General features: G+C 35.5%; 1 protein-coding gene across 1 annotated transcript; it reads left to right on the top strand.

The window, feature by feature from the left end:
• The first annotated feature begins 3,454 nt into the window (after positions 1 to 3,454).
• LOC110039151 lies at positions 3,455 to 25,603 on the top strand. The gene is made up of 2 exons (XM_020744116.1): positions 3,455 to 4,019; positions 25,172 to 25,603. Exons 1-2 carry the CDS (start codon positions 3,689 to 3,691, stop codon positions 25,498 to 25,500), a joined length of 660 nt encoding a protein of 219 aa, XP_020599775.1. The 5' UTR covers positions 3,455 to 3,688; the 3' UTR covers positions 25,501 to 25,603.

Genomic DNA, 25,603 nt, shown 5'->3' with positions numbered 1-25,603 from the left:
ATATATATGTATATGTATATATATATATATATATATGTATGTATATATCTATATGTATATCCCTATATGTATATGTCCAGTTATTCTAGCACGTCAAACAACTCGGATTTACTACATTCAATGTTCTGATAGAACAAGTGATAAAATTGATTGGATTGGGTCGTCATTATGAAGAATAAACCAAAAAGAACTATTGAGATACAAAGTATTAGTAAACCCATTCACCAAGAGCAAGATATGTGAGATTTTTGTATCTAGCTTGATTCTATTTAAGAAATGTTCTCACCGGAGGATACAACTAGAGCTTTTGAAGAGGTTACTCATATTATAGATGACAATAATAATGATACAAATGAAGAATTTTTAATTTCATCATCAATTAACTCCTCTAATAAAACTTATTAAGAGTGATATGTTTATTTAGATTTTTATTTCTTTATGTTATGCGTCTTCTTGCTTTTATTTGTTGATGTGCTTGCATGTAGTTACAATGTGTTTCTTGTTTTAATTTAACACTTTCCTGTTTTTACTTTTGCTACTGATATTATGCTCATGCTTACTTTATCTATTTTTACTTTTGTTACTTTGTACTAATTCTATTCATTTATTGCATCCTTTTATAGATGGCTTCTACTGGTGGTGGAGATCAACCTCCATGTTAGCCAATGAACCCAAGCATTTATAGAAGGATAAAGAAGTTGGTATCTTGTTCTTCCTCACATAACACTAGTTCTGTGTTGACTAGCAACACTATTGTCACTACAACCCCTACTGCACCTTCTGTCGCAATTCTAATCAGACCCATTGCTTCATTTCTTCCACCCACTCCTTCCAATGCAACTCCTCGTACCTTCTTTTTCTCCCACTCAACCACTACCTCCCACTCAACCAACACCTCCCTCTCAAGCACCAGCGCCCTCCTTCGAGTAGCCGGACCCCTCCACTCTAACCCCTCTAAGATAGGATACCTTTGGACGAGTATACATTGATCCGAAGGGAAACTCATAACTTATTTCTTATATATAATAAGTTCAATGATATTTTTTGATATTTTTGGTAACTAATATTTCTATTTCAGACTCTTTGCATCTAGGCTGCCTGTGATACACATCACAAAGATAAACAAGAATAGCTATGACACTCTATATCTCTCCTGGAAGCAGATCCCATTAGCGACTTAGGACATGTGATTCAAGAGTTTTATGTAAAATCATTTCTTTTGTACTAGAATTACAATTTCAAGTTAATTTTCTATACTAATTAATATTGCAAAAATTTTTAATTTGAGGGATAAAATAATCTCCAAATATGGTCAGTTCATAGTGAAATCCACTGTCTCGATGAGAAAAATCTGACGAGCCTAAGATTACTTAATTCTGACATCTTTATGACATTCAAATACTCATCAAACTATATTCAATTAAGGGAAGCACTCTGGATCGTCTGATGGAGTGATCCAGATTCACGTAGTATTTATAGAGAATGACACTCCAAAAATCTATAAATAGACCTCCAATCTCTTCATATTGGGGGTCTTAGACCAGAGAAGAAGGTTGAATTGAGCTCCAAACTTTTGAAACTTTCCAAGCTCTCCTGTCGTTGAATCGTGGTCATTGTGCTGGCTCCATTGTCAGACCACCGTTATTTGGCCAGCATCAGCCACTATCGGCTGACCATTGTCGTCATTGGATCACCATCATTATCGTCATTTGGTTGCAACCATTGTCATACCGCCTTTGCCCGACACCACCATTATTGCCACAAGATCACCATCATTTAGCCGATGCCACTACTGAAGCACTACTATCTGAACATGACTATCATCCTTACCAAACCACAGCTGACACCTTTGGACAGCTGCTTATCGGCCACCAGCGTAGTGACCGTTGGACCACTGTAATCAGACCACCACGATTACAGAATCATTGTTGCCTTGCCACGACCATCATCCATTGTTGTTTGTCGACCATTATCAAACCATCATCTTTTGGCCACTGTTTCCATCGAACCATCGCTGCCTGACCACCATCCTCATTGTTGCCGGACCAATTGTAAAATCATATGTATATCTTAGTTGGTTAAGCATTGAGCTTTTAACCTAATGATCACAAGTTCAAGACGTGCTATGCCCCACAAAAACCACTCATCATAAGGGCATAATAACGTTCAAAGAACACTTTTTTGCCTCAAGACTCGCCCATTGCTCATAAACAACTTTTCTCGTTGTGTGAGGTCAGAAGTAGTTTCAAACTGGCCAGATCATCAGTAGGTTGTAAAACAACAATTCGAAGTTTTTTCTTGCGTTTCTATTTTCTATGTAGATGCAGAAGGATTTGCTTGGGAAGTAATAAACCTCTTTGAGATCTCTTTACCCGCAAAGAATTCTTGATGCGAAAGCATGGAAACAAAGGGTTGCTCTTTGAATAGTGAAAATAATGGATTGGTCTTAAATGAATTGGCTTGTTTGAAAAAGCCTTACTTTTGGAAGATTTATCTTATGTATGTTATTGCATGGCTCTACTTTGCAAGAACTCTAACTCATTCACTTGAAGCTCACCTTCTTTATGATAAATGATCAATTTGCCCCGAAATGACCCAATCAAATAGATCCTTACCACCACCATTGGGTTAACACCAACATCGGACCTCCGTTGCCGGCCCACCACCGTCACCACCATCGAATCACCATCGTTAATCTGCCGCTTTTATGGCACACGACCTCTAATGTTGACCTTCCTTCGAAGTAGTCGAGTCGTGGCTATCTCCCCAAAATATTATACCACTCCCATAGTGGAAGTCACGTCGATAAACCCCAATTATGTAATATTACTTCTGATTATTTAAGGGACGATAAATTGTTGTAACATATATTGACATAGTGAAATCATTTCAACAATGTTAAGACCCGTGGTTTTTATCTTTTTGGGTTTTCCACTTAACAACATCCAATGTCTCCTCTATTAGCTATTCTTTCATCTGTGTGTATGTTGGACTTTCTTACATCACTAGAGCGTTAACATATCACTCTAACGCCACAAATTTACCAACCCACAATAAAAATAACTTAGGGCATTTACATGCATAACACAATTCTCATCTATTTCATATCTCACAACTAAACTTTAATTTTTACATGCAACACTCAAATCCTTAAATGTCACGATAAAAATAACACCATTATCCCTTCTAAATAGTGAAAACACATTTTTATGTATAGATTGAAAGCACCAGTGACATGTACGTAAATATGGAAGTTTGGCTGTGAGATTTGTAAATACATAAGAATTGTGTGCTATTATGCAAATTTCCCAAATAAATTACATATTTATCTAATTTCAAGCGTTATGGACAAATTTTTAATACTAATTGTATAAGTTTTATAATTTTAATTGATAATCTGTATATCCTCTTTCAGCATGCCAAACGGTCTAATTGTATTGAAAACTAAAAGCCAATCAGCATTTTCACTCCATCTAAAATATACCCTAATTTTACTCTGTAGACAAAGCCATGGCTCCTTCATTCTCGATACATTCTCCTTCACAGTAATCCTTCGTCAGCAATTCAGCAACTCTTTATGGTGTACATCTGTACCCATATTTTGTTCAAAACAACGTCAAAAAACCCTAACTTCACTGATATCTCGACACCCACAGCCCTCCCTGTGCTTATCTAGTGCAGGATAAGCATGGAATCAGCGACGATTGAAACTACCGATGGCGTGAAGCTTAGCGCTAGAATCTTCAAGCCGGCCGACCCGAGAATCAGCGACTACGTGGTTGTGTTAGTGCACCCCTTCACAGTTCTCGGTGGGTTTCAGGGGCTTCTTCGGGGGATCGCATCGGGACTCGCAGATAAAGGGTTTCGCGCGGTGACATTCGACATGAGGGGCGCCGGTCGTTCCTCCGGCCGGCCATCGTTCACCGGATTTTCGGAGATTGAGGACGTCGTCGCCGTGTGCAAGTGGGTTTCGGACACCCTTTCCCCTCGAGGTATCGTTCTCGTGGGTTCTTCCGCAGGTAAAATCTTGCATCTTTCCATGTAGGAATCAGTGTTTCTATTGTAAAACCTTAAGCTGAACCTCTATTTGCAGTCACTGATGGGGAAATGGAAAGTTGTTTTGGATTGCAGAATAAATGAATCCTATGCTAAGCTAATTAGGTTATTATTATTATTATTATTATTTTCATATTTGTTCGTTCCAGTGCCTGTTTGAAAATACTTTTTACATGTTTTCGTTATTTATTTTTATTGCTCAGCTATTTTGTTACAAGTATTTAGGATCCAGGCATTTTGAGATTGCAATGTACGATGGATACAATAAATACAGTGGAATTAGTGGCTAAGTTTGTCAGTTCTTACTTATCTCTGCTATGTAATACTTAAATTCTATTACAGTAGCAGTTGGGAGGAGATAGGAGATCAGTCTTCCTCCCTTTTAATGTGATTTAAGGAGAAGTTGTGGAATTCGTTGCTTCGGTGTAATGTGATTTATAGATCTAACTCGACTTATAACCCTAGAAGAGAAAGTTGTAGGGCAATTCCAGGATCTAAATTGATCTGAATTAAGGCAATCCCAAAGAAGGAAAAATTACATACAGACCACCCAAAACTTGCTATTTATAAATCAACCACCATCTTTCATCTTTTTTTCAAATTCTCATTCAAATATCAAAATTCATGTTAAATCCCCAACTCATTAGTTTTTATCAAACTCTCGTGACACGCACAAATACGTGGTTTGGTAGTTCAAAAAGATCACATGGTTGCTTAATTTGTAAATATCAATGTTTCGGATGGTCTCTATGAAATGATCCCAAAGATATAATAGTAGGTTCTAAGGCGATTATGAGACCAAAGAAACTTAGAATTCTTGAAGAGAGTCTTAGGGCGATCTTAAGATCTAAGTTGAACTAAAATATCACTTTTTCCAAGAAAAAATAATTCAAGAAACTTTATCGCCTGTATCATCAGTAACCACTTAAAAGAGCCATAGAGTTTATTTTTTGATAAACAATTAATATCAATATGCTAATCCAACATCAATGTGTGTTTAACAAATTGCAGTGAAATAATATGTGACAAAAGAAATTTGAATAGAAATCTAACCACAATAAGCTTCTTTTTTATCTTCCATGACCTCATTTGATGAACAAATTTGAAAAGATGAAAGGGATCCCATTAAAATACTAGGGTGATTCTTTTTTAAAAATAAATGGATTTTTCGAGCATATCAGCCTGCTTGGAAGGTAGTTTCACTAGATTTCTTATATTTATACAAAGAAGATGAAGAAAAAAATGAGTATATATTGGATTTTAATTTAGTGATTATTATAACTTAATTGGGTATATGAAGGGGTTGAACAACAAAAATCACAATAACAAGCCTTTATCCCACTAAGTTGGGTTGACTACACGAATCCCTTTACTCCATTGTCTATTATTGAGTGTTATATCTTTATTTAATTGTAATAAATTAAGATGTTAATAACTTAAGGTCGTTTTTTATACAACATGCTGAAGTCTTTATAGGTCCACCTCTATCTTTGTTAGTATAAGTCAAATCTAAAACGTCTACTCTCCTAACAGGGTCATCATATGGTCAACGTCTAATGTGACCAAACCATCTAAGGCGACTCTCTCTAATCGTGTCTGCCGCTAGAGCTACTTCATCCTTTTCACGGATGTATGCATTTCACATTTGTCTCTAAATGTAAAACCACTCATCCACTTGAGCATTCTCATCTCAACAACACTTAACTTAATTTTATGCGTCTCTTTTACAGGTCAAAAACTGTGCCATAAGGCATTTGCAAGTGTCACAACTATCTTATAAAATTTTCTTTCAAGTCTAAGCGATACTTTTCTATCACACAATATGTCAGATTCATTGCCCCACGTCAGTCATTCAACTTGAATTCTACTAATAACATCCCCATCTATATCACCATCACTTTAAACATTATATCTGAGATATCTAAAATGTTCACTCATTTTAATCATTTGATCACTCATTACTATAGTCTATTATTACTAAAATTATATTCCATGTATTCAGTTTTATTCTACTCAAACGAAAGTCTTTAGACTCTAATCCTCCATAATTCAATTTTTTCTTATACTCTCTATAGTCTTATCCAAAAGATGAATATCATCAGTGAAAAACATACACAATGCAACATCCTTCTGTAAATGTCCAATAAGAACATTCATAACTAAAACGAAACGATATTGACTTAAAGCCAATTCCTGATGTAATCCAATTAAATTTTGAAAACATTTGGTCAATCATCGTTGTGTTCGAACAAGTAACATCTCTAGTAAACGTATATTTAATGACTTGGATTTAAATAATATCAACACTTTTATTTTCTAGAACTCTCCAAAGTATTTCTCTTGGAACTTCATCATAAGTTTTTTCTAAATCAACAACAAATATATGCAGATCCTCTGTACTCTCTCTATATTTTTCCATCAAGCCTATCAATAAATGCATTAGCTTCCATAGTTTACTTTTCTGACATGAATCCAAATTGATTTTGAGAAATTTGTATCACATCACAACCTATGTTCAATGATGCTATCTCATAAATGTAATGTATGACACACTAACTTAATTCTTTTATAGTTTGCACGCTATTGTGCATCTGCTTTGTTCTTAACAATAAAATAAGAATCAATAAACTCTTTCTCCACTCATATGACAACTTTTTAGTTTTTAAAATAATATTAAAAAGTTTAGTAAGATAAGAAATTCTTAGATCTCTCTAATATTCTTACTCTTCTATTGGAATACTAGAAGGTCCTATTATTTTCTTATACTTTATTTTACTTATAGCCTCATAAACTTTTATTTTACTAATGTGAAGGTATAAATAAAAAGAAATTATTATTTATGATATTAAGTTTACTAAAATTGATCATATTTTTTAAAATCTTACTTAAAATTTTATCAAAATATCATGCACACCTATGTTGAACATTCTCATCTAAGAAATGTATTTTTTTAATTTTCATTCTTAATACACTCTAGTTAAATTAAATTTTTACTTTTCATATATTTTTATTTAGCTAATTTGTGTGTGTGTGTGTGTATATATATATATATATATATATCACTTTTTAGTTTCTAATCTATTATAAATATCATTAAAAATAAAATTTTTAGCTTAATTGATTGTTCTCTTAGACTCCCTCTGAGATACTTTATATTATTCCCAATTCTTCAAGCTTTTCCATTTAAACTAATTTTTATAGGAAAAATTTTTATTTTTTATCTTTTCTTGCACATTATTATGCCACCACCATTTCTTTCTATTCATTAGAGTTTTTTTTTTACTCTCCAAGCTTCTTTTTTATAACTTCTTAATAGTACTCGTTACTCTATCCCACATAGTATTAGCTTCTTCACGAATGTCCCAAATTTTAAGAGTTTGAAGTGACTTATAACAATAATTTATTTGTCTTTTAAGTGACTTCATTTAATTTTATGATAATTTTTTGTTATATTTTTCATCTTCCAACCACTAATCTTGAAATCCCAAATCAATAATCTTTATTTAGTACTTAAATTCTCAATTGGAACGACCATACTATCTTTACAATATCAACGATCTATTTTTTTCATAAGAAAATAATTAATTTATGTTTTATTTGATCCATTCTAATAAGTTATAATTTGGTTATTTATTTTCTTAAATAAAGCATTAAAAATAATAAAAATCATAAGTTAAAACAAAATTTAATATGATTCCACTGTCTTCGTTATTCACTCCAAAGTTATAGTCACTATAAATACTTCTAACATCCTCTACTATTCTACCAACATTTCCATTTAATTCTCCTTCAATAAAAATAAAAATTCTTTCCTTAAGAGATATCTTTTGTACAAAATTTTTTATTTGAATATATATTTAACCTATGTTGGGAGGATAGGCACTTATAATATTAAAAATTTTAATATCAATAATAATGTTTAAAATTATATTATATCTCAAATCCTACTAATTTTTATAATATTATTTTTCAAACTTTTACTTTAATTGTAGCTACAATTTTTTTTACGACTTTTATCCAAATACTAGAGTTTAAAATCTAAACTAGTAAGTTTCTTAGCATTTTCTCCAACCAATTTAGTTTCTTGAAGGCATAAGATATTTATATTCCTATGAATCATAATTTTACTAATTATATCAATTTACCTATGAGAATTCCCATACAGTTCTTAATATAATATTATTTTAATGAACACTTTTTTACTTGCATCCATCTATAATGTGGGACCGCTTGCTTATTTAACATTACGCATGAGTGTCAATGCAATGGCTCTTGCACACATGTCTTTATATTCAGATCATACTATGCATTGATTTTGAAGGATGCCGTAACATTGACTTAATGATTTAAAGGATTCATGTCATAAATTTTGGACAAAATTTTTACGCTTGCTGTCGTCCACCAAACACAACCCTCTACTTTTAGTATCTAGAGCTTTGGACCGGGCAATGACAACGTTATGATATCGGTTTGATATTCTTAAGAATAAATAAATAAATAAACTTAGGCTTGCTACCTAGTGAGGAGAGAATGCTGCGTGAAAAGTGATGAAAATGATGCATGACTATGAGAGCAGTAGTGTGGTTAGGGATGGGGAAAAGGAGAGTGCATGATGGCAAGATCGGGGTCATTGACAGACAAATATGATCTCTGGAGCAGGTTCACAATCTAAGGGTTGGAGACACCGATGCATTTGAAATTCGGTCAATTTTGGAAAATTTTGGAATTCATAAAAATTGTGGCTTTTAGGCATTCCAAGTACCATTGAAAAATAGGTTGCATTTGCATTTTTTCATAGAAAAAGCCTGAAAAATTAAAACACGTTTTCATTTTACTTCACAATTCAAATACTGGCAACTAAAGTAACCCTTAGTAAATTTTGATGCACTTACAAGATTGTTTATTACATATTGATAAGTATATGAGTTTTTTTTGTAATTGTTTATGTTCATGTTCTTGTAATACTTGAGTAAGTACTCTGATTTTTCTAATTTATTTGGAGTTAACTTTTGAGGATATGGTAGCATAATTGATGCAAATTGACATTCTAAGTTTTGTTTTATTCTTTGTTGATTTTATTTATGTAGTTCTTTGATGTTTAAAAGTTTTTTTTTTTGGTATTTATGTGGTGAAATATGCTAAGGATGATGATTCCTTTTTAGAACTTGTTGGATTCTCTATTGTGCTAATTTGGTTGCTTCACTATCGATTACTTTCCTTATTATAGCATCAAGGTTTGCTCAATTGCTCAGAATGGTTTACTCGCTTTCTTTATTTGTTCATTATGTTGTGTTTTAGTTTCGGACCTTAGAAGTTATAATTGGGCTTTTAACAATTACGCACTTCAGTAGTTTATTCCATTCAATTTTAGAAGTATTGTTGTAGATTCCAGAATTGTTGAGGACTATCAGCCTGGGGAGTTTGGATCTTATAAATATCAAAATCTTAAGCATGCAAATACACTCTTGGCTTAATAAAATAATCTAGTTCTTCTGAATCTTGCTTGCCTTGTTGTTTGTTTGGTATGCCGGAGGGGTTTCATGTTTGGGCCTTTTTTGGTTTTTATTTCCCCGTTGATTTCTTCTACATAATTTGTTATTGGCTTTTGCAAGCTGATTCATTTTATTCAAATTCGATACAAGTGAATCATTATAGATGTGTAATCCTAATTGAGCAGTGTTTTTTATGGTATTGGTTTTATTTTTGAATAATTTTCATTTTAGAAAATCTTTAAATTGCCATTTCGTTAGATTCCTTGCATTTTTCGGTGTACACTATAACAATGAAACTGCTTGTATTAATTGGTGGTTCTTGAAAGTGCGGTTTCTAAAATCCAATTCACGTGAATTTCATCTGTTCCATTATTTGCATAAAAACCCTAAAACATCCCAAAGCGATAACTTTATTATCATAAAACCTCCAAAGCTAAATGAAATCATTAGTTTATTTATGGGTTGAGTTTGCAAAGTGATTCTTGCCATCTTTTAGTTTTAAGTTATAATTGATTACATGAAGTGCCAAACTATCTTTTTTTGATCCAATAGCTTGTGCAGCTAACGTGATTATTGTGTTATTCTTTATCGATGCTAAGGCCTTTGAGGTTTTGTGTACTTTTATGGATGCAATAGTAGAAAACCTGCTAAAAAACATATTTGGCATAGAAAATCTGTAAATACATGGGTAAGGTTGTGGACACCAGCCCCTCCCCCCATATCCTGTATTGGAGGAAGCTTCTTGAATTGAATAAGCCTTTTTTAAGCTCTATGACCAGAACTACCTTGGTTGTGCTTCGTTTTAGCCTTTAGGTGAATTGTTAAAGTATTTTCTTTGGTTTTTTTTTTATACCTGGGAAACCAAAATTTTGTTAAATGATGCCCAACTATTACGGTTTTAATTTCTTTACTTTTAGCCTTCTTCATTCAGTGTTATTTTTTTTATTCTGTTCAAGTTTTGTGAACTACAGTTCATGATATTCTTTATCTCCTTTCATCAGGTATGATTTTCTTATTTAAACTTTATATCTTTGCTTTTATTTTTCAATCAAACAACAACAAAAACAACAAGCCTTTATCCCACTAAGTGGTGTCGGCTACATGAATCCTTTTTCTCCATGGTGTCCTATTGACTGTCATATTTTCATTTAACTCTAATAGATTGAGATCATTTTTTATACAATATGCCCAAGTCTTTTTAGATGTACATCTGCCTTTCTTAACATCAGCCGAAGTTAAAACATCTACTCTCCTAACTGGAACATTTTGGTCTTTTGGCCATAACTTGCTCAACCACCTGACTGGACAATCTATATTGATCATCCTTGATCATAGATGTTTTTAAACATTTAAGGGACTTGATGATCTGGAAATTGAGTGATCTTAAGCTCATTGAATCTCTCATTGAGACGCTCGATTTGACTATCCACAAAAATGATCTCTAATTGTGTTTCACTAGCTTGATCTGAGCTTGATTGGAGTTGGATTCGACCAATTTTAGTATCACTGGGTTCGTATTGCTGAGATAGTGCTATTGTAAACTTGTTGAAGTCGGGCCCAAATGATCTTTTCATAATTAGACATGCATTGAGATTTGTGCTTGATAAAAATTTGTTGATGATACATCAATTACCCTCCTATTTTCGGGCGATGTTATTTGTTTTTCGAAAATATATAATTAATACTGAAAAACATAATTTTAAAGGTTAAAAAAATGTATTTTATGTGTGCTCCATGGAATTTTGATCATGTTGTTATTATCATTGTTGGTGGTAATGACGACTCAGCAACATTAGTGATTTTCGAGGGGACCAGGCAGTTGTGGTTCAGAGATGAAGATGATGCCAAATAACATTGGTCCAACGACAGTAGCAACCGGAGGGGAATGGCATGCGTTCGAACATGCAGGCATGTATGTAGGGGTGCACATGTGAGTTCATTTAAACGAATGAGTACAATTCTGTATTCAAGGATGTTGAGGGGTCCACAGACGAGCAAGAATGTGAGTTGGGACATAACAGCGTGTCGAAGATGGGCATGCACTGCAATGAGTGCTTGAGCATGGGTTAAAGTGTGCTCGAGCATGGGTGAAGTGTGCAAACGCGTGCGGCGACAACAACAACATCGAACACACGCAAGGCACCAACATGTGCGATTGTGGTGCGTTAGCGCACACAGTAGCTATGCACAAACTTACACGTTGGTAGCATGGCATGCGCGTGCGTGCTCACATTGCAGCGGGATGGGGGGAGTGTGTACATGGACTGTGTTAATGCGAATGTGGGCGGTGCACGGTTGTGGGTTGTTGTGCGCGATGTGGGCGGAATCGTTCACGTGTATTTGGCTCGCGGTTGTGTGTTCTTGCATACATAGGCTCGCGGTTTTGTGGTCTTGCATACATAGGCTCGCTTGCAAAGTAAAACTCTGAATATTTGAATTTGGCAATATTTTTCAAATTTTTTCCACCTTTGGGGGAGAAAAATCTCATCACTCTTCCATCTCTTGAAGTTTGTTCTAGGTTGTTGCTGCCTTCTTCTTGAGTTGTTGCCTTTTTCCTTATGTTATTGTTTCATTTTCCCTTTGATTGTTGTTGTCTTTTTTCTTAGGTTGCGGTTGTCTCATTTCTTAGGTTGTTACTCTTTCGGATGTGGATTGTTATTGTCTTGTCTGACATGGGTTGTTGCCATTTCGACTGTTGTTGCCTCCCCACATCAAGGCTCTTGTTGCCTCCATACATTAATGCTCTTGTTGCTTTCAGTCTGTTACCTTCAGGCTGTTGTTTCTTCCCTACTTCGAGTTGTTGCCGTCAAACTGATGTTGCCTTTAGGTTGTTGTCTCAACCTTTCTTACGTTATTGTTGTCTTCTTCTTCAAGCTGTTGTTGCTTCCTTCTTCATGCTATTGTTGTGTTCTTCGTCAAGCTGTTGTTTTCCAAATTTAGGCAGTTCCCTACCAAAAGTTAGGTAGTTGTGCCCAAATTCAGGTGGTGGTTGTCTTCTCCATGGTGGTGGTTGCTTGCTCCCTTCAAGTGGTGTTGAAGGTGATCCGAAAGTGACATTAGCTGGGTGATGACGCTTCAGCATCTGCGGCGGTCCTGCGATAATGGCCTGCCATTATGGCAACCCAACAATTGAGCTCCATTACAGGGGCCATTCAATGAAAGTGGTTTAACATTGTGGCGGCCTGATGATGGTGTTATGTCATGGTAGCGACCCAACATGGTGGACTAGCATAGTGGTGGCTTGATCACGGTGGTGTGTCAAGAAAGCAATCCAACAACGACGGTCCAACACAGTGATGACCCAACAACAACGATGTATTATGACAAATGTGATGAAGGCTAGATGACAGTGATATGGCGTGACGATTGTGTACTGCAAGTATGATAACTAGGCAACAATGAGTGGTGGCCTAACAATGGCAGCGATGACCCACCATCGGTTGGGTGATAGTTGTCCGATGACGACAATGGGTCGGCGATGAAGACAATGGCCCATCATCATTTGACATACTAGATTTGAATCTTCAATAATATTAATAATGTTAAGCATCAACATTAATGTAGACTCTAGTCAGGTGATAGTGATAACTCAACCATTGAATAATTATAAACGAATTAGTATGTGCTAAAGAGATCGAAGAAATCTTTAATGGATATTTGACTTATCTAATATTATTTGTATGTAAGAAATTTATAAGAAATGATCATTTATTTTGAAGAAATTATGAGAAATGATTATTTGTATGTAAGAAGTCATGAAAAACAATCATTTGTATGTATGAAATCATGAATAATCCTTCAAGGATGTTTGATCAATTTGTGATCATTTGGTCATAAGAAATAAAAAATCCATCATGGTTGTTTGACTAATTTGAGGTCTTTTTTATATTGACATGAGTTAATTTTATGGGATTTAACCCGGTTTTATTCTTGTATTTTTCTTGTCATATTGCCTTATTTATCATTGATTGATACTTTTGGAAGGTTCTTGTTGATGTTGTGCAGGTTAAAGGAGATCACATGTACATTTTGGAGCCAAAAAAATCAATGAAAAAATGGCCAAACACGGCCTGATCACGCTTGAAAGAGGTGTGACCACGCCACCGTATCGCCACTAGCGGTGTGACCACACCACCATATCATCACTAGCGGCGTGACCACCTTAACAATTCAAAGGGCTGGCATGACCATGCCGCCCGATCCAAACGTCTGGCATGCCCACGCCACAATTTAGCGTGATCACACCGATGGAGCAGGAACCTATTTTGGCTAGTATTTTTCTTGCCAAATTCGAGGATTTGGCTATAGAGACACACCTTTAGAGTATCTAAAGGAAGATGAGAGATCTGAAGAAAGCTAGAGAGCGGAAGTTGGCGTTTGGAGGGTTTTTTTCTTTAGGTTTTTTCTTCCTCTCTTGGGGGTGAGTTCCTAAGGGCTTACTTTACCTCTTTCTTTGTATTTTCTTACATGTTTTGGGAGGTTATTGTATGAGAGAGGGATTTGTTGCTATGGAAGAGGGAACAAATTGTTTTGTAAGTTTTTTACCTTTCATTTCTACTTGCAAAAATGATTTCGATGGAATATTTTTCCGGTGTTCTTTTTATCATGCATAGCTAAATTTTTTTTCACACCTTCGTGGTTCAGGGGATGTGATTTTCATAGTTTTCTTGGGTGATATTTTTCCCTGTATTGTTTTCATAAAGAATCAGGGCTTAAGTTGTTGTGCTAACCATAAAAATTAATTTACTTCTGATTTTGCAGCAAATCAGGAATGTTAACATATTTCGTGGTCTATGACTTCTGCTCGTTGCGCAACAAAATAAAATAGTTAACCACAAAATCCGAGAAAGAATAGAAATATTCTAGTCGGGTTTTGCAGCCTAGAAATAGGATCAAAATAAATCTCTGGGATGTCATAGGGATTGAGGAAGTCTCAATTTCATAGATTCTTGCATTCTTTTGACCTAGACATGACATAATGATGACTTTCTATAACTGTTGACAACTATCATTTAAGGAAAAGTCTAACAAGACCACGAAACACCACAATACCTAAATCACAGGGGTGTAAACCTCATTCTTTAAAGAACAGTAATGTTTCTCTATTGTTGTTTTCTAACGTCACCGTCTTTTATTTTTTACTTTTGAGTAGGATTTTAGAAAACTCTCTATTGTTTGTGATCTCGCTAAACTAGGTTTAGACGTTTAGCAAACTAGAGATTAGTCCTTCAAAATAGTTTTTAGTCATTTCCTCGTGTGATCAATACACGATACTCTTTAACAAGATTATTACTTAACACATATACTTGTGTAAGGAACTAACTTACTCCACGATAAGTTTTCGGCTCGTCTTTTCTACGAAGCTGTGAGAAATCCATAAGGAGGTCAGCCTCTTGACCAGGGTGAGGAAGAACTCTGGAATAAGGAGCTCTCTACCAATTGAGGTTCTTGCCGATTATTGAGCCTCCCTTAAGAGCTGGAGAATTCATATTGAGATTCATTCATTATAAGGATATGGTCTTCCTTCCATGGGTAAAGAAAATGCCACTGCACCAGTATAGTAATGTCCATCCAACTAAATATAAAGTGAGGCTTGACATTCTTACTTTTAGATCATCACCTGAATGTTGGGTGTTAGCGTGGGTAACTCTGTTGTTGCGAGTGTTATGCTCAAACTCCATCAAGAATGTGGGGTGTTCCCGAAATATTTGAATCATTTGATATGTCTACATACAAATAAAGAGTGGTTTAATCAAACTAAGATATTGTTCCTGTTATGGATTATGAACATTGAAGTCTTCTTTCACCTGAGAAATCAACTACGTTTATTCGTTGTATGTGATTTTAGGTGAAACTCATATTCCAAAATGTCTTTATTAGGAAAAATAAGCAATACTCCCGCTCCAACTTCGGAACCCCTAAAGGCTCCATCGATGTACAAAGTCTAATGCGAAGGTTCTAAGGGGGGAATGAATTGCTAAATATATTATCTTGATTACCGAGAACTTGTTAATGTTGTTCATGTTTAAGATATCACGAGCATCGCACCCAAAGTTGCCCCACAACCTAGAATTGGTTTTCATAGTTTTGATATCTAAATAAAATGCATGAAGAGTACCAAACCACAATCATGCCCAATACGTTAACATGAATGAGCTTTTGAGATTGTAGTGAAGGTTGCCTCCCTCATTTGAGAATATTTTTGAAATAATCTTTTAATCACTTTCCCTCACTTAGAAAAATCCCATAAAGGTGAGAAGTCATTGAAAATCCTTCATTTTGCAATGAATTGCTCCACAAATAATTTAACAAACTCATCAAAGGTATGATTGATTCCTCATGGGAATGAATAAAATCAAGTACGCGATTAGCCTTTAAAGAGTAGCAATAAAAACTTGATAAAAGAGCGTGTCAGAAGCTCATTGTATTGTATGATGCTTTCATAATAATCAATGAGTTCATAAGTCATACATCCCATCTTAAAACTTGGGAGTTTGTACCCTGTTGAAATAGGGTGTGGAAGGATGATATCAACCAATGATGACTCTCAAGAAATCGTTGAACTAAGAAATGACTTATATCCTTAGAGGGAACTCTTCTTGCACTAGATGCTGTAACTCGTCACAAATTACGCTAAAACTTGGGAGTTTGTATCTTGTTGAAATAGGGTGTTGAAGGATGATATCAACCAATGAAGACTCTCAAAAAATCGTTGAACTAAGAAATGACTTATATCCTTAGAGGGAACTCTTCTTGCACCAAATGTTGTAACTCGTCACGGATTACGCGAGGTTGAGCTAAGTTATCCACGCGTGTTGGAGTTTCGTCAGTAGATTTGACTACACAAGATTGATGTGTAGAGCTAGCAGTGTCCAAGAGGCTAGCTTTCTTAGGAATTTCACTAGGCTTGACTAAAGTCTACTGGAACAGGGTGTTGTAAGATAATCTCAACCAGCGAAGAAATCTCTTAAGAAATGTGTCAAGCAAAGAAATGACTTCAATCCTTTAGATGAAACTTTTCTTGCACTAGATGTCGTAACATATCACGGATTACCTGAGGTTGAGCTAAGTTTTCCACACGTGTTGGAGGTTTGCCATTAGTCTTGACTTCATGGGATTGATTTGCAGAGCTAGCAGTGTCCAAGATATCAGCTTTCTGAGGAATTTCTATGTGTGGAGGATATGTTAACCATGTACATCTAATTAGTGGATTTTGAGGCAATTGCACCCCTCCATGATGCATTTGTATTGGTTGTCAAGATTAATGTAAAAGTCAAAAGATCTCATTTTAAGACTCATCCATTCTTTGTACACGATCTTTAAGAGGTGCAAAGGAGGTTTCCTTGCCATTTGGGTGAAGTATATCATTGGAAAATGAAACATAAGGTTGGCATCTCGGACTTTGAGACTGTGCCATGGAAAGACGAGTATTAGAGCGAGAAGCTCATGGATTGTGTTTGATAATCATTGAAAAAAGTTTGGACTTCCCACAAACGACATCAAACTTTTTCGTGTAGAACGTCTTAGTGTTGCCCAAAGATCCAACACAGACAGATGACATAAAAGAAACAGGGGTAGACATTAAAATTTTTATGTGGAAAAACTTAGGAAAGGAAAAAAATTCACAGGGTCTAGCCCCAACAAAATAATCCATTATGTAATTGTAAGTATATAGGTCAACTTTTCTTCTGATTAGAAAAAATGAAATTACGAAGCTGATAATCACAAACGTACAATAAAAGTTAGCTATAATAATCATAATCGAGTTATAACAAATCTGTTTTTTAACTATAATAGCCATCGACTGCTACAAAGGTAGTAGTTGGCCATAAAAACTATAGTCGATGGTTGCAATTGCGGCAATTGATCAAATAGGTTGTAGTTGGAATTTGTAATAATAGCAGTTGATCATAGATGCTATAGTTGAAAGCTATAACAATAATAGTTGGTCACAAAGACCGTTGTAGGTTGCTATAATAACGATAATATTTGGTCATAGAAGTTGTAGTTTGTGACTTCAATAACAAAAATTTTCTAGAAATATCGAAGTTGGAAACTGTAATAGTAGTAGTTGACCATAAGAGTCGTAGTTGGTTGCTGCAATAGTAGCAGTAGTTGGCCATAAAAGCTAGTGACTTCAATAACAACAGTTGATCATAGAGGTCGTAATCTAGCTACGACGGTTGCAAGTAGAGGTTGTTAAAGGCTTAGTCAGCGACGACAAGTAGTGTTTGTCGACAATGATCGACGGTGGTTGATGGTTGATAGTTGATTGTAGTTGATGGCTACATAGGGTAGTGATTATTGTTGGGTTTTTAGTACTTGTGTTAGACACAACAATTGTATTTAAAATGCAATAGTTGTAAGCAGAGGTCATTAGTTGTTGATGGTTGCCGATGGCAGATGGTGACTACTTGGAGTGATTAACAGTGGCTAACGGGCAGTTGTTGATGGTGCTCGGTGGCTACGGAGGATTGTGGTTATCATCGGGTATAATATACACGTATTAGACACAACAACTGTATTTAGAATATAACAGTTGCAAGCAAGGGTTGCCGACAGCTGATGGTCGGTAGCATCAGGTAGTGACATTTGACGACAAACGGTGGTTTGTTGTTGTGGAGACTAACAGTTATGCTCAGGTCTTTTCTCCAGAATACACTATGAAATTCCTCATCTTCTTCTCCTCTTATGATTTTCTCCTCTTAACTGAAGAGAGTGATCTATTTATAGGCTTTTAGGGAGGGGTATTTTAGTTTTTTGGCATGTAACTCTCTCAATCACCTGATCGAAGGGTCTATATTAATCCCCTTTAATCATAAAGATTTTTTAATGATTTGAGGTTTTAATGACCTTAGAATTTCCAAACTCTCGATTTGACTATAAATATGTTAAACTTGGTCAAAAGCCTCTAATTGTGTTTCAATGGCTTGATATGCTTGATTGGAGTCACATTGAACCAATTTTAATATCATTGGGTTCATCTTGTCAAGATGGTCGGTGTGACTATAAACTTGCTACAATCGGAGCCTCGATGATCATGAATTTGGAAGATTTCTTATAAAAAAATGCATCAAGGTTCCTGCTTGATAAAAAATTTTTGGCAACGCATCAAGTTGAGAAATTAAGAATCTGGCACATAATAACATTATAATTATTATAATTTGATAAGAGAGGATTTTTGTGTAATATATATTGTATTAAGTTCGAACAATCTCTAAGTACATTCGCCAAAAGTTTATTGTAGCAAGTTTGAGTACATTTGGACTTGGATTATATTGTGTTGTCTATTTTAGTTTTAGTTTTAATTAAGATTTTGTTTGTGGGAACTTACACAGAATTTCATATGGAATTGTCGGTTAGATCTCAATTAGTTTGAAAGTATCATAGTGGTCAATTTGAGATAATTAAATTATATTTATTAATGAATAAATGTACATTTTGCTGTTTGGGGTGCTATCCTTATTAATTGTATTAGATCTTTAGCTATTTTGTTTGTTTGTCAATCCTTGATATGCTAAGTATGGTAACATTGCTTAGTACTAGATACACTAAGGATTAATCTATGTTATATCATTTATAAAAAAAATGAGTAGAGAGAGAGCATGTGTGTGGGCGTGTTATTTGTGTGTATGAGAGAGATATATATTGATTGTAGGCACCTTTAAGAGGTCATTATTGATGTTGTTGTGTGGGTGGTTGGGGAAATAAGACGTTGCAAGATCTATAATATATCACTTGATATGGTATATATATAAATCAAACAGGAAAATGATCGACGAAGCGAAAAATAGAACGAGAAAAATTCACACCAGAAAAGAACACATAGATATACGTGGTTCGACAAATTGCATACATCGACGGAGTTGCAGAGGATTTTACTACCTGAGGAATTTACACCAATCAATCACCTTGACTTACAAGAGGAATCTCTCACTCTCATTTTGTTACTCTATCTTATTCTCTCTCTGTTCTTCTCTCTCTACATCGAGATACACCGAATAAGACATAAGACAAACTTACAAGAGAAACAAACTTACAAGAGAAATAAACCCAATTTCTTTTCTGCCACAAACCGCCAAGAAGAAGCTTAGGGAGAACAATCTTCTTCTTTTTTCTTCTTCCTTCTGCCGCAATGAACTACTGCTTGCACTTCTCTTCCTCTACCCTGAGAAAATCTTCCTCTATTCTGAGGAAACTGAAGAACTCAAAGCGTGACTACTAAACCTAAGGAGAGTCATCCGAAACTTTTATCAAGAATAGGAGAGAGCGAAGAGATGCTTTACTTCACAAAAGAGGAAGGCGAGAGTGATATTTGTGAAGAAGTGTGACTCTCCAAAGCAAAGTAACCGCCCAAGCATAGTGGACCAGACTCCACAGTTTCTAACAATTCTCTCACTTGGAGACTGGTACACAGACTGCAACATCTCCTTTCTCAAATTGATATCCTCCACTGACGGTGTCGCCTTTTTCTTCAACATGTATCCTCTACCTTAAATCCTCTAACTTGAATCCTCCATCATGAATCATCCACCTTTGCTACTCAAAGTCTTGTCTTCACTCCAGAAGACCATCTGAAGTTGTGCACAACTTCAGTTTCTCAAGAGTAACACCCTCAGTCAACATATCAGCAGACTCCACATAGTTTTGCACCCCAAAGCTTTTTCCCGTGTCACTCTTGTCTCTTCTTACAACTCCCAGTGCATGAGCAACATCCTACCTATGCTGAAATCCTTTTTCAACAAGTCTAGCCTTGTATCTCTTACTGACATCACACTCAGTCTTCACCCGGTACACTCATTTGTTGTGCAATGCCTTCTTCCCTGGTGGAAGTTCTGCCAGCTCCAACTTGCTCGAACTTTCATCTTGCAAGATTTCTTCATAGCTCTGTGGTTCTTCAACATATGTCTGTGGAACAATAGAAATGGGTGCCCCAGCCCTACTTTCCTTTTCACTTCCATCACTGCCCTGCACTATGGCTCTAGTAGATTTCCTACCACATTCAAAGCCCTGAATCCAATATTAAGTTCTCAACAGAACTATGAACTGCCAACTTGTGATACTTCAGATACCACATTTGCGCTATCATTCTCTATCTTTTTAGGATTCTTGCAGTTATTTATGTGCCCAGCCTTGCCACAATTCCAACAGGTTGCCTGCTTACTAAACTTTGATTTTGATCTCCCTATACTTGAGTTTCTGTCATGTCATCTCCCTCTGAAATCAACATTCAATGTCTAACTCGAACCTGAGACCTTGCCAAAATCTTTCTTGCGAACTTCCTCAGTCAAAATCAAATCACGAATATTATTGTATTTCAGTTTAGATTTACCTGTAGAACTGCTATCTGCTATTATCATTGCTTTCCAACTATTTGACAATAAAACCAATAGATCAGTGCACATATCTTATCATCAAAATCAATTTGCACAGACGACAATTGATTTGTGATATGATTGCAATCATTCAGGTATTGAGCAACAGAAACAACTTCCGTCATCTTCAAATTGGATAAATTTTTCATCAAATTTACCTTGTTATTTGTCGATGACTTTTCATGCATACCTAATAAGGCTGCCATGAGATCTGCAGTCGTCATTTCCTTGATGACGATGTGTGCAACTAACCTCAATAAGGTCAATTGAATAACCCCCAGAATTTGTCGATCCAACAAATTTTATTCAGCCTCATTCATCCTTTCAGGTCTTTTCCCTAATAACAGAAGATGGAGTTTCTTCCCATAAAGATTACCCTCTATTTGCATTCTCCAATAACCAAAATATGTGTCATCAAACTTCTCGATCCCTGAAACATTCTATTCTTCTGCAACTATCATTCTTCCTCATATCCGAAACCACTCTCTGATATCAGTTGTTATTGTTGCTAGATCTATAGATATACCAGTTGATGTGGTATATATATAAATCAAACAGAAGAATGATCGATGAAGCGAAAAATAGAACGAGAAAAATTCACACTAGAAAATAACACACAGATATACGTGGATCGACAAATTATCTACGTAGACGGAGTTGCAGAGGATTTTACTACTTGAAGAATTTATAACAGTCTATCACCTCGACTTGCAAGAGGATTCTCTCACTCTCACTTCGTTGCTCTCGGTTCTTCTCTCTCTACACCGAGATACACCGAAGAAGACAAACTTACAAGAAAATAAACCCAATTTTTCTTCTGCCACAAGCCACCAAGAAGAAGCCTAGGGACAACAATCTTCTTCTTCTTCTTTCTTCTTCCTTCTACCGCAAGGAACTACCGTTTGCACTTCTCTTCCTCTTTCCCGAGGAAATCTTCCTCTATCCCGAGGAAACCGAAGAAGAACTCAAAGCGTGACTACTAAACCCAATGAGAGTCATCCGAAGCTTTTATCAAAAACAGGGGAGCGAAGGGATGTTTTACTTCACAAAAAAGAAAGACGGGAGTGGTTATTTGTGAAGAGGTGTGACTTTTCAAAATAAAGTAACCGCTCAAGCATAGTGGACCGGGCTCCACCGTTTCTAACACAAGATATACCTAGAAAGGGTGCAGAGAAATTGTCAGATGTTGAAAAAAGGGGTGAAGGCCAATCTGCCCACTCCTAGATAGTTTTCCTAATCTCTTTTCTTTTTTCCAAGAAGTTGCATCCCCCGTCCCCACCCCACATCTCTTTTCACTTGATGGAATGGGGAGAAGGATATGGAGTAATGGTGTGATTTTGCAGAGTTAAAGTGATCTTGCTTCTATGTCATTGAACAGTGGTTTTAACATGCTATGGATATTTAGAGCCGACCTTGAAAAGGTCCCGATCATTAGCTTCTGTTTCATAGATTAAATCCGAAAATTGATGTCCTCATACTTAGCTGGAATACAATGTGTTTGATATGCCATTTCTTTATGAAATGAATGGTTACCCAAAGTTCCAACTAGTTGACTATTGGTTTGAGAGGTTGCAGTAGGAGATATTTGATTTTCAAAAAAACAATTAGTGCTGATATAAATTCTGGGCAGAAAGTTCTGTTAAATTTTGCTCATGGTTATGAGCTAATCATTACTATGATATGTTTTAATTCACAAAGAAAAAAGTTATATTCAATCTCCTTTATGAATGGGGACTAAAAGAATGGTTATAAATGGCAGCTGTATGATAGGGGCCTTTGAAGCACGGGCACATAATATTGAATTTAGCAAGATTTACATACATACAACTCGATTCTTATATATTTACATGCCTAATACCCAGACTTTAATTTTTACATACATACGTCCTTATCTATGCATAAAAGGATGCATATCACTTTTTAAAGTTAATGGTGGTATTTTTGATGTGATATGAAAGATTTGGGTGGTATAAGCATATAAAAGCAAAATTTAGGAGTTAGATATGTAAATATATAGGTATTGGGTGGTATGCTTGTAAATGCCCCTTAAATTTAATGATTGCTTAATTTAATTTAATTCTCTCTAGATAACAATGTAGTTTACTAATCAATAATCAAGAGTACATAACATGCTTAATAACAGTATGGTCTTGGCCTATTTAGAGTAAGTTCACAACTCGTCTATTTTGATGGCAAACCCTAGATGAAGAAGTATTGAGGTTTTCAAATTCAGATTTATTTGGGTTCAATATCAGATTGGAATCTGTAAAGAACTTGCTTTAGGTTATTTAAGCACTTTCCCAGGACTTACTTTCTAAGATATCATCCAAGTATATAAGGATAAAAGTATATAGGAGCACCTCATTATTTAGTTATATAAAAGTGTTTGTGCATTACACAACCAAACAGTATCTTTTATCTCACTCAAACAGTCCATGGCAAGCTTTGAACTGTGTGTCTTCCCACATCTATACTTCATGGTAACCTAACTTAAAGTCTAGTTTGAAGAAGTATCAAGATTATTTTTGTTAAGTATCAAGATTGTTTTTCTCTTCCCACATCCATGTAAGAGTATTTGTTTTAGTCCCATGTTGGATATGTGCGAGGCGTTTTGTTGTAGAAATACTTAGTGGCTATCCTTTTTCTGTTGTCTTAAATTTTTGGATGAAAATGGGTTTAACCATTGATGCATTTGACCTAATTTCATTTTCTCTTTGACCACTCTCTAACAAGTGGTATGGTATCATAGTCATGAAGGGGTCTCAAATCGGTTTCTGATTTAACCTAAAATTGTTTCGACCTGAAATATTAAATGAATTGGAAAAATTCAACCCAAATGTCGCCTTCAACCCATTGATCCATTCCTGAATCGAACCCGTATAACCCATTTAACTTAAGACATACCTATTCATGTGAAATATGGGTCAATTTTTGGTTGGGGAGTTGATTTCAAGTCTTTTTTTGGTTGGCGGGTCTGTTTCAATAAATGTTATGTTAGCAGGCCAATTTGAACCATGCTCGAAAAATTATAAAGGTTAAGACTCTTAACATGAACTCGACTTGAAAATTATTTAGGTCAACCCAAACCCAAATTTTGTGAGTCTGGTTCAGGCCAAGTTGTAGTATCGGGTCAATTTTTGACATCCCAAATAGCCATTGGTTTGATTGGGATTGAGTGGCTAATGCATTTTGTGGCTTCGAAGATTGAATTGGCTCTTGGTTCTTAATAATTGATGATTTTTAAATTTTTTTTAGAGCATGTGATAGCTGATATAGAGAGCTCTCATTTGAAGAAAAATTATTCCGTGCGAACACCGCATGCAGAGATGCATGCGGTGTCCGATCTCTACCGTCCATCACGGCTTTGATGGGACCTACTTTCAAAATTTTTTTTTTTTAAAAATTCCCACCAAAACAGTGATGGACGGGGGAGATCGGATACTACATGCATCTCTGCATTCGGTGTCCGCACGGAATAATTTTTTCCATTTGAAGAGATTTTATTGACACTTGAGAGTAATATGTTTAATCTTGCATTAGATATATTAAAAATATCTTGATGAAATTATTTTGGTTCAAAATGGGCTGACCATTGATAATCTTACCCAACTTGACCTCCTTTTGGTTCCTCAAGATCTTCAATCCTTTGTAATTTTTATGTTGATTTTATTCCGTGCTTGATGGGCGCTAGCATGATTCATGAACTGCAATTTAAGGACAGATCTAAATGGCGCTTTGTTTCACTATCTCGACGCCTTTAGATCTGTTCACTCTTATCATTTGGCATTGGAGTTCCATTAATGACAACTCATGCTCCTCCAGTCTTCTGGGAGGGCATGTATTACACCTCCATGAATAACTACGATAAAATTTGCAAAATCCTGTTATTCTGCTAGCTCTTTGCAGAGTTTAGCATGACAAAAATATATAATTTACATATTAGCTCACATTTAAGTTTGCTGGAGAAATTGGTCAAAGTCTTTATCTTAATCCTATTAATAGGATTAGAAACAATGGTTGCACAAGTGCTGGAGAAATAGTTCATTCTTGTCATCAATTTAAGATGGAGATTTCAGTATTTTTTATTGTTTTGCCCCTTAAAATTGCATAATTAGAGCATATAAACTTTAACACGTCAAAAAGATTTAAATAGATTTAATCTAAACTGTACCAAACATTATTGTGGATTTAGAGCATATAAAATTTATGAATGAAGCTAAATGTCGTCCAAATTATTCTGTGGAACAGGAGCTCCCATTGCAGGATCTGCAGTGGATAAAATCGAGCAAGTAGTGGGCTATGTTAGCTTGGGCTACCCATTCGGCTGGGCGGCATCCATCCTCTTTGGACGGCACCATGAATCGATTCTTCGATCTCAAAAGCCCAAACTATTCGTAATGGGAACCAAGGACGGATTCACAAGTGTGAAACAACTCCAAAACAAGTTGAAATCGGCCGCAGGCCGTGTCGAAACCCGTCTGCTCGAAGGAGTTGGCCATTTCCAGATGGAAGGGCCTGATTATGATGCCCACATGGTTGATCTCATCAGCCAGTTCATTCAATCCCTACAGTCTTAGTTTTAGTTTTATGAATGAAATTATGTATGCATATGTCTAGGCCTTGAATTTTTATATTTATATTTACAATATTTTGATTTTATAAATTTATACACGAAAATAT

This window comes from Phalaenopsis equestris, unplaced genomic scaffold, assembly GCF_001263595.1.
Source record: "Phalaenopsis equestris unplaced genomic scaffold, ASM126359v1 Scaffold000002, whole genome shotgun sequence".
NCBI lineage: Eukaryota > Viridiplantae > Streptophyta > Magnoliopsida > Asparagales > Orchidaceae > Phalaenopsis > Phalaenopsis equestris.
The sequence above is the reverse complement of the archived record's forward strand: the minus strand, read 5'-3'. Positions and strand labels throughout refer to the sequence as shown.